The 13,290-nt window shown below is 47.5% G+C and overlaps 8 protein-coding genes across 8 annotated transcripts; 6 read left to right on the top strand and 2 right to left on the bottom strand.

The window, feature by feature from the left end:
• Positions 1-809: 809 nt before the first annotated feature.
• On the top strand, positions 810-1,856 carry N7446_011763 (uncharacterized protein; the record flags this gene model as incomplete). Its single annotated transcript, XM_058520505.1, has 1 exon — positions 810-1,856. One exon carries the CDS (start codon positions 810-812, stop codon positions 1,854-1,856), a length of 1,047 nt encoding a protein of 348 aa, XP_058368029.1.
• A 729-nt stretch (positions 1,857-2,585) lies between these two features.
• Positions 2,586-3,680, top strand: N7446_011762 (sialidase family protein; the record flags this gene model as incomplete). The annotated part of the gene is made up of 1 exon (XM_058520504.1): positions 2,586-3,680. One exon carries the CDS (start codon positions 2,586-2,588, stop codon positions 3,678-3,680), a length of 1,095 nt encoding a protein of 364 aa, XP_058368028.1.
• A 427-nt stretch (positions 3,681-4,107) lies between these two features.
• Positions 4,108-4,338, top strand: N7446_011761 (uncharacterized protein; the record flags this gene model as incomplete). Its single annotated transcript, XM_058520503.1, has 1 exon — positions 4,108-4,338. The coding sequence occupies one exon, from the start codon at positions 4,108-4,110 to the stop codon at positions 4,336-4,338; it is 231 nt and encodes a 76-aa protein (XP_058368027.1).
• Positions 4,339-5,065: 727 nt separating this feature from the next.
• N7446_011760 (NAD(P)/FAD-dependent oxidoreductase) lies at positions 5,066-6,523 on the bottom strand (the record flags this gene model as incomplete). Its single annotated transcript, XM_058520502.1, has 6 exons — positions 5,066-5,147; positions 5,199-5,272; positions 5,328-6,221; positions 6,272-6,319; positions 6,376-6,420; positions 6,473-6,523. 6 exons carry the CDS (start codon positions 6,521-6,523, stop codon positions 5,066-5,068), a joined length of 1,194 nt encoding a protein of 397 aa, XP_058368026.1.
• A 1,416-nt stretch (positions 6,524-7,939) lies between these two features.
• Positions 7,940-8,318, top strand: N7446_011759 (uncharacterized protein; the record flags this gene model as incomplete). The annotated part of the gene is made up of 2 exons (XM_058520501.1): positions 7,940-7,985; positions 8,038-8,318. The coding sequence occupies 2 exons, from the start codon at positions 7,940-7,942 to the stop codon at positions 8,316-8,318; spliced, it is 327 nt and encodes a 108-aa protein (XP_058368025.1).
• Positions 8,319-8,992: 674 nt separating this feature from the next.
• Positions 8,993-9,663, bottom strand: N7446_011758 (GFA family protein; the record flags this gene model as incomplete). The annotated part of the gene is made up of 2 exons (XM_058520500.1): positions 8,993-9,388; positions 9,448-9,663. The coding sequence occupies 2 exons, from the start codon at positions 9,661-9,663 to the stop codon at positions 8,993-8,995; spliced, it is 612 nt and encodes a 203-aa protein (XP_058368024.1).
• Positions 9,664-10,463: 800 nt separating this feature from the next.
• Positions 10,464-11,582, top strand: N7446_011757 (alkene reductase; the record flags this gene model as incomplete). Its single annotated transcript, XM_058520499.1, has 1 exon — positions 10,464-11,582. The coding sequence occupies one exon, from the start codon at positions 10,464-10,466 to the stop codon at positions 11,580-11,582; it is 1,119 nt and encodes a 372-aa protein (XP_058368023.1).
• Positions 11,583-12,655: 1,073 nt separating this feature from the next.
• N7446_011756 (uncharacterized protein) lies at positions 12,656-12,919 on the top strand (the record flags this gene model as incomplete). Its single annotated transcript, XM_058520498.1, has 1 exon — positions 12,656-12,919. The coding sequence occupies one exon, from the start codon at positions 12,656-12,658 to the stop codon at positions 12,917-12,919; it is 264 nt and encodes an 87-aa protein (XP_058368022.1).
• Positions 12,920-13,290: the final 371 nt, after the last annotated feature.

Below are 13,290 nucleotides of genomic sequence, written 5' to 3'. Positions count from 1 at the left end.
GTGGGTATTTCACATTTCTGAATCTGCTCATCAGGTAACTCACACTGCCCAAGTTAACGCTGTGTTCTCAAGCTTGCTGTCTACCGGGAAATTCGACTTCGTCAAGATCGATAACCACACTTGTCCATTGTTGCAGGATAAAAAGTTTTGATCCAACGAGCTTAGCGAGATCGCGCATAGTAATTCCTTCAATTTCTGGGAGAATTAAAGCTGGACACCTATTGGAAGAGCCTTGGCCGAATAGAGTTGGAATCACGGTCCCTTGAAGTTGTTCTAGGTTCTTGTAGGCATTTATCTCATCCGGGGAAACTTCACCAGGGAACTACTTCCGCGCCCAAACAGGGCGACTAAGTCTAATTAGCGACATCACAACGAAAAGAGGAAAAGAACTTACGCGCACTGATAGATATGATAGCGAGGATTCTTTAGCTCGGTCCTTAGCTTAGCAACCTAAACAATAACCTCATTATAAGATCAAGGGTGCGAGCACCAAACTTAGTAAGCAACCACATAGGGCACATTATTACCTGCGGTCTCTCGTTTATAAACTGCTTTATTTTAATTTTAATTTTATCCATTTCAAGAGCTTTCTTAACATTTTTAACAGATGTTTTACTCACCAGGCTGTGCCTCTGATTATTACAGGGAATGAAGGGGCGTCAGCAATGCGAACACAACGGGTCGGAATGCTAGGCAAAAACGCGATTCTCGCGCTGTAGGTGAAAGCCAATACCCCTTCGGCCTCAACTTGATCTCTGATTAATCCATGCACAGCACGTCTCCCTCTCAAGCGGATAATTTCCAACAGCATGCGTCTCCTCGCCCCCTGGTTCAGTAGCTTGGCAGTCCTGCCACTGGCTCGGGCTTCCTTGCCTATGCTTTATGGAACCGAAGTATGGTCGAGCCCCTACAGCAACAATAAACCCAGCGTGAAAGTTGAGACGCTCTTTCAGTTCCCGGAGAATGGTTCATGGGTCGACAACCTCGTCCTGCGATCAGATGGAAACCTTCTGTTGACGCGTCTGGATGTTCCGGAAGTTTGGTCGGTCAACACAACTAGTGGAAACGCGACTCTTGCCTACTCATTCCCCAATGTCACTAGCTGCTTTGGAATCAGCGAAATCGCGGACGATGTATTTGCGGTGGTAGTAGGCAATTTCTCGACAAAGACTTACAAGCCCGATGCTGGTTCTTTCTCCGTCCAGAAATTAGATTTCAACAAAACCAGCAAGAGAAGGGGCAAACGGGCCTCAAAGCTCCCGGCTGCTTCCCGGATTGTGGCACTACCGGAAGCCCAGGCTTTGAATGGAATGACTACTTTCTCAAAAGACGCAGATTTGGTTCTCATTGCGGACAGCCCCAAGGGCGTGGTATGGAAAGTCAACACCAAAACGGGTGACTATGCTGTTGCACTGAACGATACTACCATGCTGCCAGCAAAGGGCCAGGCACTTCCCTTGGGAATTAACGGCTTGAAAGCGATTGAGGACTATGTGTACTATTCCAGCACAACACGCATGGAGTTTTGTCGCGTCAAGGTGGACAAGGATGTCAAGCCGATCGGAGACTACGAGGTCATCGCTAGCGGGTTTTTGCCCGATAACATGGACGTCACAGAAGATGGCTTTGCGTATATCGCCACGGATCCTCAGAACTCCGTTGTCCGCATCACTCCTTCAGGACAAATCTCGCTCGTCGCTGGTGGACAATTGTCCACAGAGATGCCAGGTCCAACGTCAGCCCGGCTGAGCGAGGATCGCAAGTCTCTCTATGTTGGAACTAGTGGTGGTCAGGTTGCGCCAGTTTTAGGCACTTTCATGGAGCCAGGCAAGGTGGTCAAGATCACTCTAGAATAATGAATGGATACCTTGAGAATCCGGGGATAATGAAATATGTGTCTAAAATGGCCACGTAATTAATTAGGTGGTGTGGCTGTCTTGAATTATATCCTTGTCCGATCGTGTTGAATCAGTAGTTAGTTTTAGTTTGGCAATCTCCATGTGAAGAGCATTGGATTTCGCAATACTATGACTTTAGCCACTATGATATCTATATTTGCCTACCATCGCTACTACCTTGTCAAGGTTATATTTGTGTCCGCATACAGAAGACAGTCAATTGAGGGTTGGATATGTGCCTCTTACTTGTTCTCAATACCGTTCAAGCCCTTTTGCTCCCCTGTTTCTATCCCTTTTCGAATACATGTTGAGTACCATCTTGCCCATCCATGCAATGAATGGTTCATGGGCAACCAAAGTAAAAATATACTTCCGAATATCGACGGTACAGGAATAATGGGTGAGAGGTAAATGAAGCAAGAAATTAAACTTGACAGAGTTCCATAGACACACCACAATTTTTCATCCTCTATGTCAACAACCATCCGACTTTTCTTTTTCCCCATTAACGTTTTAAGTTTCTGGATTAGCTACGTGTTGACACCTGAGGAAAGTTGATCAGGTAAGCGGGGCCTTACTCATATGACGCCATCACAACAGCTTCCTGGAACAGAACGTGGCAGCCTGACATGTCGAGTTTGAATTGACACTTACTTATTTCTCACGCACCTTCATCTATAAGCAAAGATGCCTGGGCATTTTGGTCAGAAAGTCCTCAAGACCCTTGGTATCGACCCAAGCAGCCACCATCAGAGCTCCGCGGACGTTCAACTTCCAGGCAGACCAGCAGTGAACAACGATGAACGTGGATTGTCTTCACCCCCAAACAATGGCACATATCCGCGCCTATGTAGGCTTTCAGACGGGTCTATCCTCTCCTCCTTCACTCGGTTCCCCGACGGACAACGCTCACTGCGTGTCGCCAAAAGTACCGACAACGGTCGCACGTTCGAGGACTTCGCCGAAGTTACCCGCGCTGCAGGCGACGTGGATAACATGTTTTTGTGCGAGGTGGTCCCTGGGACAGTGCTAGCAGCCTTCCGCAACCATGACGTGGGCCCAAATGGTCCCACCCATTTCCGTATCACTGTCTGCCGGTCCACAGATGGTGGCCGAGTTTGGCAATTTGCCTCCCAAGCCGCAGAGAAACGGCCCCCGATGGGTATCTGGGAGCCGTTCATGCGACTAGGTCGCCAGGGTGAGGTACAGCTTTACTTCTCCCAGGAGTTCGCCCACAACAATCAATGTACCATGCTTGTCGTTTCCCGGGATCACGGAAGTTCTTGGACTCAACCGATCTGTCTTCATGGTGATCAGGATCCGCTTCGTGATGGAATGAGTGGAATTGCGCGAACCTTTGACAACGGCCGCGAAGCTCTTCTCATGGTCTTTGAAACGACTCGATACGGTCCATTTAATGTTGAAGCCCTTCTCTCATATGATGACGGTGCCACCTGGGGTTGGCGCCATGAAGTTTACCGCCCAAGGCAGGGCCATAATGCTGGCTCGCCGCAGATTGCATCGTTCGCTGACGGGTCACTGGCTGTGGTATTCATGACCGACGAAGACTCCAACCACGTAGACTGGGTGAAGAATGCTTCTATCAAGGTTGTTTTTGCTGGTCCGCCCCGAGAAGGACGGGTTCAATGGAGTCAAGCTTCCCTTGTTTCGCCGGCCTCCAGTTTCTGGCCTGGAATTATGGCTCTCGATCACCATACTGTGTTGGTGACTTATGATCGAGGGGGACCTCTTGCCAAGACGGTCACCTGGCACCCCTGGTAAGCGTATGCTTTGAGCAGTCCTGCTTTGACCTGAAGTGTTAGAATATGTGCTTCTTCGTTCATTTATCAGTGCAATTGGAAGCGAAGCCTCGCTTGACGACGCCATTCTGCAAGTTTAAATTAGACCCAGGTACCCAATACACGAAAAGGTCGCGCATCCAACGAATCTCTGACTATCACAGTTCTCGTCTAGGATGCTTATGACGCATCCTCTTGTACAGCAAATTGTTAACTCCGTATATCAGATGAGCCTACTTAAGCAATAGCTAGCAGCTTAACATCTGATATCAACATGTCTAGAGTCCAACGTATGATTCGGTCTCTACGTAGGAGCCAGTGGTTCGTTGTGCTGCCTTCTAGGAAATCTGAGAGTTAATTCGACTTAATTTTTCCCTACCTTCTTTCCAATGTTCTTTCTCAAGTGTCAAATGGGGCAATTGCCATGGCACCAATTCTCCGCGGGCCTGTATTATCAGCGGCCTCAGCAACGCAGCAGCCCACAATGCCCCAGCCGCCAAACCCCAATGGGCACCAATGTCGCGGCTGGCAGTAGCAACCAGCGAAAAGGTTTGCCTGTTGGTAACCTTCGTCGTCTGAAAGATCTCCGGCAAGCTATGGAGATTGAAATCGTGGTTGTTAAGGAGGCAGGCATGAAGTGACGGATCTCATGGATATCCTGCTATTCCAGGGATAGACTGCATATGTGACTGAGGCTACAGTATGTCTTCCTGCGCTCCACTGCACATTTGCAGGCCCCGTACTGAACAATAACCCACAGTGGAAACCCTGGGTTTTGAACAATGCTATCGTTGCTGGAAACAGCCGCGCGTATTGAAATCATGAGTAAGCATGTCTGCGACAACTGCTACCCAATACCTATTTCACAGTCCTCGAGGAATCGTCGTCGGCTGAGCCAGCACAAATTCCCGTGTCACGGAAAACGCAGGCGAGATTCAACCATATCCGCAAAGCCATCTACTAGGCTCTAGTTAAAATTTACGCTGACGACGACTTACGACACCTAGAGTGATATCCTCAGACAGAAAGAAGACACCTCGGCATTTGCAGGAAGGCTTTCCTTTAGCGACAGACTTCAGTAGTGGATATGCGGTGGATATTGAGGCATTGGTATGACTGCAGCCTTTCGGATAGCGGATAGCGACCATGATGAATTTAGGCGAAGATGTTTCCAATAAGCTTCTGTCTCTACTTACCGAGAATCCAATGAAAAAGTTGAAGCACTCCTTGATTGCATGTGTAATGTGATGCAGAAAGGACAAGCATTGCGCATATTGCTCCATATTAGATGAAGGCAGATGAGGGAGTGCGATAAAACCATTTATTGATATCTTCATACTACATGCTACTTTGACCACTCTGAGCCTCTTACAGATGATATTGACGTGGACTTTCAACCGAGATCCCCAACCTCTCCCACATGGCTTCCACATTCATATCCTCTTGACCACTGGGGAACGAAGTCAGCTTTGGTTGGTCAACAGAATAAGGATAAACTTACTCATCCTTCGGATTGATCCACGGCTCTGTCTGGCCCTCAGCAAGATTGGGATTACGGAAAATAACATTATGTTTCTGCAAACTTTCATCAGCAAAAGGGCTCAAAGCCACTTGTTAAACATCGACATACCATGCCTAGCGTCAAATGAATAGCACCCGGTCCCTTGACAAATGTTTCGTCCGGAGACCGACCTTCGATCATGGCCTGGATATTCTTCGCAACAACCGCTGCCTGTGCCGATCCTGGCCGGGCCGCCTTTTGAGCTCCGGTGTCTGCAATATCTCCGACAGCAAATAGATTCGAGTACTTCTCGTCCAAGAATTGCATCGTCGGCCTGATCCGGATGAACCCATTTTGGGGGTTGACGATTGATTCCGCATCCGAAGAGGAAGGACTCAGGTCCGATACCAGTTGGTTGTTGGGGGTTTGCCCGGTGGCCAAGATCACGAATTGAGTCGACTCGGTAGTGCCATTTGTGAGCTGCACCTGGAAAGAGTTCCCGTCGTTCGAGAAACCCCCTGGCGGGAGAGTGACACGTGAACCAGTAATGAGTTTGATGCCCAGTTCGTCAAATCGTCGTTTGATGAGATCGTGTAGTTGCGGGTGGAAGTTCGGCATCACGCGTGGCCGTGACTGCACTACCGTGACCTCCTTCTCTGGGTAATATTCTTTGAGATCGGCTGCCATCTGAACACCGACAGCGCCCCCACCGACAATCAGAATTGACTGTGCTGCCTTGACGCCGGCTTGGTGTTTCTGCAGGTACTCGACAGAAGAAATCTTGTCGTCATGCTCCATCGCCGCAGGCTTCGAGAGGCGCGTACCTGTAGCGAGAACAACATAGTCAAACGGAATTTGTTTCGAGCCCTGCCATTCACGGTCAAGCTCTACGTGGGTTGGCTTGACAGATAGCACTCGAGCTTGGACAACGCCATGAGAAGTCGGGTTTGGTGCACTTTTGAAAATCCCACTGTATGGAATAAAAGCTTTATGTTCTTGTCCTGGAACAATGGCGAAACGAGGCTACAGATGAAGTTAGAAGCGAATAACGCACGCGCTCAGGACTCACTTACAAACGTGAAAAGATGGTGGAAATGGCTATGAGTTTCGGTAAGAAGCACCTGCGCACACAATAAGTATTCCATCAACCGTAGCCGCTAGCTTTATCACAGCTTACTCGATGAGTTGAAGGGATGATACGGGCTAGTTCCTGGGCTGTTGTCTATTACGGCATTGGTTAGTGGATATTCTCATGAGGTGAAGAATCGACTCACCCGCCCAACGAACGATCCGCCCACAACAATGATGTTCTTTACTGGAGTCATTTTATTTGATGTACAGCGCAGTGAAGGAAGGGCCCGAGAGACCAGGGGTCTTTATAGGGAAATACCCCGGTATATCTAATCAGATTAACTCCGAGAGTTGCCACTTTGGGGGAAATGCCGATGGTCCGGAGTAGTTTACATCCGGGAAACGCCACATCGAAAGTTGCAATTGACATGCGTCGAAGGGACTGAACAGTCTCGAGGGTCAATCTTCAGCAGGTTTGACATATTGCAGATATGTACTCTAGGAGACTAGGAGAACTCGCGGGAGGATGGCGAAATGCCCAAGATCAGTTTGTATTCACTATGATGAGTGTGGTCATGAAAAACATCCGTTGATCGGACTAATCATGTTGCTCAAAATATAATATTATAATATAAAAGGGATTTCTCGTCCATCCCCAAACTTCCTACGAGTAGTGTTTGATGCTTGACCGCAAGTCTAGCATGATGATCGGGTTGTCAATTAGCCCAAGTGACCGCTGATTGACTAATAAGTGGCTAGTAAGCTTGTCGGTTAGAAGGACTTTATGGCACCTGTGTTGCATTTAGTATCAGACCACTTGCTAGAAGTATTGTATTTTACTTCGTTTGCATTCGAATCCTGATGTGACGCATGGCAGTCGGATCACCTGAAGGAACTATGCAAGATAGCTGGATAGGGAAGGCGGTGAGACCAGGGGTCCGACATGATTTGACGGAGGGTAGATAGAATAGTTCCTAGCGTCCCTCCTGTTCTCTTTCTCTTCTTCTCTCTAGCTTAGTGTGTTCGATCAATAGACTCTCTTTGATGCAGATCTAGACAGTATACATGTGTCTGTCAATAGTGAGGGCACAGCGATTAAAGGAATCGGAAGGGTGGCAAATTTCAATGGTACCTTGAGGACTTCAAAACCGTATCCTCTATAACACCACACAGCCTAAATATCCCGTACAGTAATTTAATGTCAATACACGGGGAAATAGCGCAGTCTCTTAGGGGTAAAAGTCATTTGACAATAAAGATACTAGAGACGCTTACTTTGGACCAAAAAGGTTCGAAGTAGTCACCCTGACTTATCTCTGTCCGAAGCCCGAGGCCAACTTGCACCATAGATGGGCGGAATACATAAGAAGCCATAACCACAGCTTTTTGAGAATAAGATTTACAGACGTCCCGAAATATTATGTACACAAGTATGGACTCACGAGTCGTTTTGGTCACTGGCGCCAATGCTGGCATAGGCTTCCGGTTTGTGAGAGCTCTCTACAGCTCTGATCAAGCCTACAATATTATCGTTGGTGGGCGATCGCATGCCAAGGCACAAGGCGCCACTCAGTCTTGTGGAAAATGAGTTCCCGTCGTCTTCGAACAAACTCTTTCCACTTTTGGTGCACATCGAGTACGACAACTAAATCCAGGGCGCCTTTAATGAAATGTTGACGAAATTTGGCAAGCTAGATGCTCTGATAAACAACGCTGGTGCGTGAAAAGGCATTGATTTGCAAATGGTATATAATCTTAAAACTCGTAGGCGTACAGCTCGATCCACAGCTTGCAGCGGGTGAACTGTCTCAGCGTGAGATGTGGAACCAGTTGTGGAATATCAACACCGTCGGGACGCAAATTGTGACATCTACATTTATACGGCTCCTGCTTCAGAGCCCTGATCCGCGCCTCCTCTTCATTACGTCCGGCACATCTACACTTGCGGGAACCGAGAACCTCACTCTCCCCGTCAATTGCTATCCCCCAGGGGGTGGCCTTAGGCTGAATTTAGTATTACAGCCTAGCGCAGCGCGAAATGTGGCCTGAATATGCTCATGTAGGAATGGTGTCGCAAGCTAAAGGAAGATGGTGTGAAAGTATGGTGCATCTCTCCTGGTTTTCTGGCCACTGGCCTAGGTAGGAATCCAGAAGTTCTAAAAAGAATGGGAACCGATGATCCATCGATAGTAGGCCCCTTTATCAGAGCCGTTTTGGAGCGTGAAAGGGATGATGATGTGGGTAAGTTTATTACGAAGGACGGCGTTCAGCCTTGGTAACCCTGATTCGGGGGCCGTTGAATTGAACTGCTGCGACCCGTGAACTTATACGAACTCAACCATGATACCGTTTCCAAGTGAAACTTTGGTTCTCGATCGGTCATTCTAGTGCTCCATGATTTTTGCATGGCTCTTTTTATTGGCTCCCAATGGAAATCGTGCAAGTCAGTATTGTGAGCACCCCGGAATGAAGGTCCTTTCTCTTTTATTTCCGATAGCCAACAGACAGTAGATACACTGAGACCATCAGTAATGCCTGCGGAGCCCTCCATTAGGGGCACCCTAAGTTTCCTGTACTGTAAAGGTAGTATTATGAGGGGTGTGTTCATGTAAGGTAACACAGCCCTGTTCCTCGTACGGGCAAATGAACTACAATGAAAAGTGATCCATACATCCATATCGAGACTAGCAACAGACAAGTCCTACAGGTAAAAGAGACCAGCATTATGCGTAAGCAAAGCCATGAACTTGCTCGACTCCCTCTGCCCCATGTAGCCACGCCACACGATCCTTTACAAACTGTTCGATTCGAGGCTTCAATTTAGTTTCGTGTAGACTGAAATCATCCACAGTTCCAATGCGCAGGATACTCATTCCAGGAAAACCCGTGCCAACACGGTACATGAGCGAGCCGCATGTAGAGCAGAAGTGATTGGTCATAGTGTTTCCCGTGCCTATAGTCTTGGACTGGCTATAAGTTGATAGATTCTCCCAGCCACGCTCGTGGTTCAGATATGTATCGTCCACTGTGAAATTTGAGGCGAACATGGACGCGGTTATTTTGCGGCAATCCGTACAATTGCAGATGAAAGTGTCGACTAGACCTGGACCCTGGGTCGGCTAGAAACAGTAGTTATGTTAGAGGCTGACAGTGGATAACAGGAATGGTATGTACATACAAAACTCAACTGTACAGCACCACAGAAGCATGTAGCCGTCGCTCTGTCCTCCTCGGACCAGCCGTCGTGGCTGGCTCCAGCCAAAGGAAAATAGGGCTTCCCCTTCTCGGCATCCGTTTCAACAGCTTTTTTCCCCTCTTTCGTGGATTGAGTGGCATTCTGCTTTTCAATGGACGGCTCCGCGGACGCCAGGTCAAGCCTAATCGTCGAATTCATTGTGAAGTAGGTTCAATATTGGGGGATATCTTTTGAATCTGGCAGTGGTCTCAGATAATTACAATTTTGGGCTTTTAAAGTCGTTGATAAGTGTTCTTACTCGGAGATTGCTCTTTTATTTATATTAATCTCGGAAAGGACAAAAGGATGTACTGCAATTAGAGACAAGCAGGGCCGGAGCTGACGGAGTCAAAAGTATTTATAAGCCGTACAAGTAATGGAATTGACAAAATCCCCGACTCCGATTCAAGGATGCAAGGCTGAAAATTGCCGAAGTCGCGGAGTTGTGGCGGAGTCGCGGAGCGGAGGGAGTTAAGATAATTGTAAGCAGTCCGTACTAGCAATGGAAGTGATAGGAACCCCGGCTTCGATTCAAGGTTGCAAAGCTGAAGACAGCCGGAACCGCGGGGTTTTGGCGGAGTTGCGGAGCAGAGGGATTTCCACCTGATGATGGTAACTAAAGGCTCCGCTACTCCGCAAGCATGATTTTCTCTCCGTCTCGGGGTATTTGTAACTCTCGGAGACATTCCGGTTGTTTCCTGGCAATTGGCCCGGTGAGCATCTTAAAATGGTAGCGCTGCGCAAGTGTTGGAGCACCTCGAAACATACTGAGCCTTACATTACTCTGACAGTCCAGGTTCTGGAGTTCGATCCTAGTTGCAACTATCACACATCCCTTCGTTGAGAGGCTAGTGAGCTTCTGACCAAAGACGTCCAACAAAAGACATGAGTCCGCACGTTGATCCGAATATGCGCCATCTGAATCCCAGCTCTTCAAGCCATTAAAAGTCGGCAATGTTATGCTACAACACCGCATTGTCTTTCCTCCCTTGACTCGGCTTCGGAATGACGATAATCATGTGCCTATTCCTCTGATGGAGAAATATTACGCTGATCGTGCCTCTGTTCCTGGAACTCTTGTCATTTCAGAAGCAACTGGTATTTCCCATGTTGAGGAAGGCGAGCCCAACAACCCAGGCTTTGTCAGTGAAGCTCAAGTTATCGCCTGGCGCAAGATCATCGATGCAGTCCACGCCAATGGATCTTTCTATTTTCAGCAAATTTGGGGTATGGGACGAGCATCTGATCCTCATCATCTCGCTGAGCGGGACCTCCCATATAGGTCTAGCAGTGCGGTGCCTATGAAGGGTGTCGATGTTATTCCCGGTGCTATGAGTGAGGCTGAGATTCTGGAGACCATTCGAAACTTTGCTGAGACTGCTAAGCGTGTCATTGCAGCTGGTGCAGATGGTGTTGAGATTCACTCTGCCCACGGTTACCTGCTCGACCAATTCCTCACGCCCAGTGTCAACCAGCGCACGGATAAGTGGGGTGGCTCCATTGAGAACAGATCTAGGCTGACGCTTGAAGTTGTCAAAGCTGTTGTTAAGACTATCGGTGCTGAGAAGGTGGCGGTCCGGTTCTCCCCTTATGCCGGATTCCAAGGTTCCGAGAAGACGGATTTCGTCGAGCTGTACACATACCTCATCATGGAGCTCAAAAAGATGAACGTCAAATTCGCTTACCTGTCTCTGGTCGAGGCAACTGGAGATCCTGGTGCCTTGATTCGAGATGAGAAAGAGATCAACGTTGGCAAGACATTAGACTTCATCTTAGAAGCCTGGGACAATTACTCTCCTATCGTGGTGGCAGGTGGCTATCAGCCTGACTCCGCTGCATGGGCAGTAGAGGAGCACTACAAGAAATGGGACGTGATGATTGCCTTCGGGCGCCACTTCATTGCCAACCCGGATTTGGTTTTCAGGATTCAGCATGGCATTCCCCTCACCAAGTACAAACGTTTAACGTTCTACCTCAAAAAGCAGTGGGAGGGCTATAATGATTACCCATTCAGCCATGAATTTCTGAAGGCACATCCAAAGGCCATACATCCTATGACTGAGAAAGAGATAAAATGATACACCTGAGACAACTTTGTGTCTGAGGCTGAGGCCATTGTTTCTGATTTAGCATGCCATGTTAGACCTTTGCATTCTACAACTGGATGACAGCAGATGAAATTGCAGCACTTTTGAGAACTATTGTAGTAGTACAATCATCAAAGATACTTCCATCATATGAGGAAACAGGTACTGCTTCGCGATATCTTTTCCAAGGCGCTGACGAGCCCTAGAACATGTGCCAAAGAAATTATTTAGTAAATGTTGATGTGGTAAATCAACGTTTCATGATCGTACTTTTCTTGCCAATCGCCCACATGATAGATACGTCAATATGCATGATTTCGTGTCTGAGAGCCATTTCTTGTCTCTAAATTGATCACTCGATCAAGTTGCTGTACAGCCCAAGTTCGATTGAGATCGTTGATTTCAAACACTCATTGGTTCAACTACGATCAGATAATACTTGCTCAAGATCAGACCTACAGTACCAGGTGTAGAAGCAGATGCTGAGTTGCCGCTCGAACGTAAGAAAGCCTACCTCCTAGAGCGAGTGGCAAGACTAAAAATTATTCTACCACAAAGGCATTCAAGTGGTTAAGAGCTTTGTAAAAGAAATGAAGATATTCTGATTGGTTCCCTCTAGTTCTGCGAATGGTCTTCCCTCTGTAAATATCCTACCAGTGACTACGAAGATATATTTCCAACCAACCTCCTGTAGATTGATATCCACTACTGCGATCAAAATGGCAGCCACTGCCTTTTTTATGATGCGTGTGCGCGCTGATCTCAAACACTTAACTATATTCTGCCGCTAAGTGTTTGCTGTCATTTGTACCTGGAAATCTTTATACTACTTTCTTGATTCTACTGTTCTGCGACTGCTTGCAGAATCGCACCATGGTTGAGTCAAGCAACTTATGGTGTTTGTGCTTGAGGTTGCTAGTGATAGAGCCCTGAAGCTGCCGAGCAGAACATATTGTTTGAAAATGAAGGATGGTGAGACAATCTTGCAAACCGATACTAGCATTGGTTAATGTAGTAAGCATGCTTCTCGGCCTATTTGGACCTCGGCCCTCTTTACGGCCACCATGCTGAGCAACAAAAGACCATCCGTACGTTTCAGGACGGCAAGCTCAAGCCAGATGCATTTGCAGAACCTCGACTTTTGGGACAGCTGCCAGGAGTTTGTGCTCTCATCGTGTCCTTCAATCGATTTCCACAACTGTGTGGTCCAGCAACTGGCGTTGATAAATGAAGCTGGAAGATTTAGTGTTTCGGTGACCGTTAATCCTCAGAATAAAGCGGCGCATGAGAAGGTCTTGGCAAAACGTGATAACCATCTGGTTACGTGATCAAAGAGTTTCATTCCAATTTTCAAAAGAACATTCTGACGTTCTATTTAGCGTTATTTTTTAAAATACCGAACGGCGATTTTCTCCAATCCACACCAAACTTTGTAACTTCATGGTGTAGTGGTAGAACCCGTGACTGTAGCGTATTATTGGCCAAGGTGTCGCAAATGCACTAGGAAGCTTGCATGGAGTCTTCTCCTTCTAGGAAGGACAGCCATCCATCATCAATATGACTATAGGTTTTCCACCAGATTCTTCATTCATGATATAGCTTCAAGATCAGTACTTCAGTCGCTTCCTGAGACTACTCCCTATGCCTACGGTGGGCATGGGAGTGGTTGGTTGTCTTCTCTCCATTGATATCGACCCGT

The sequence above is a fragment of the Penicillium canescens genome (assembly GCF_028828765.1).
Source record: "Penicillium canescens strain IBT 15451 chromosome Unknown utg000008l_segment0_segment0, whole genome shotgun sequence".
NCBI classification, from domain to species: Eukaryota; Fungi; Ascomycota; class Eurotiomycetes; order Eurotiales; family Aspergillaceae; genus Penicillium; species Penicillium canescens.
The sequence above is the reverse complement of the archived record's forward strand: the minus strand, read 5'-3'. Positions and strand labels throughout refer to the sequence as shown.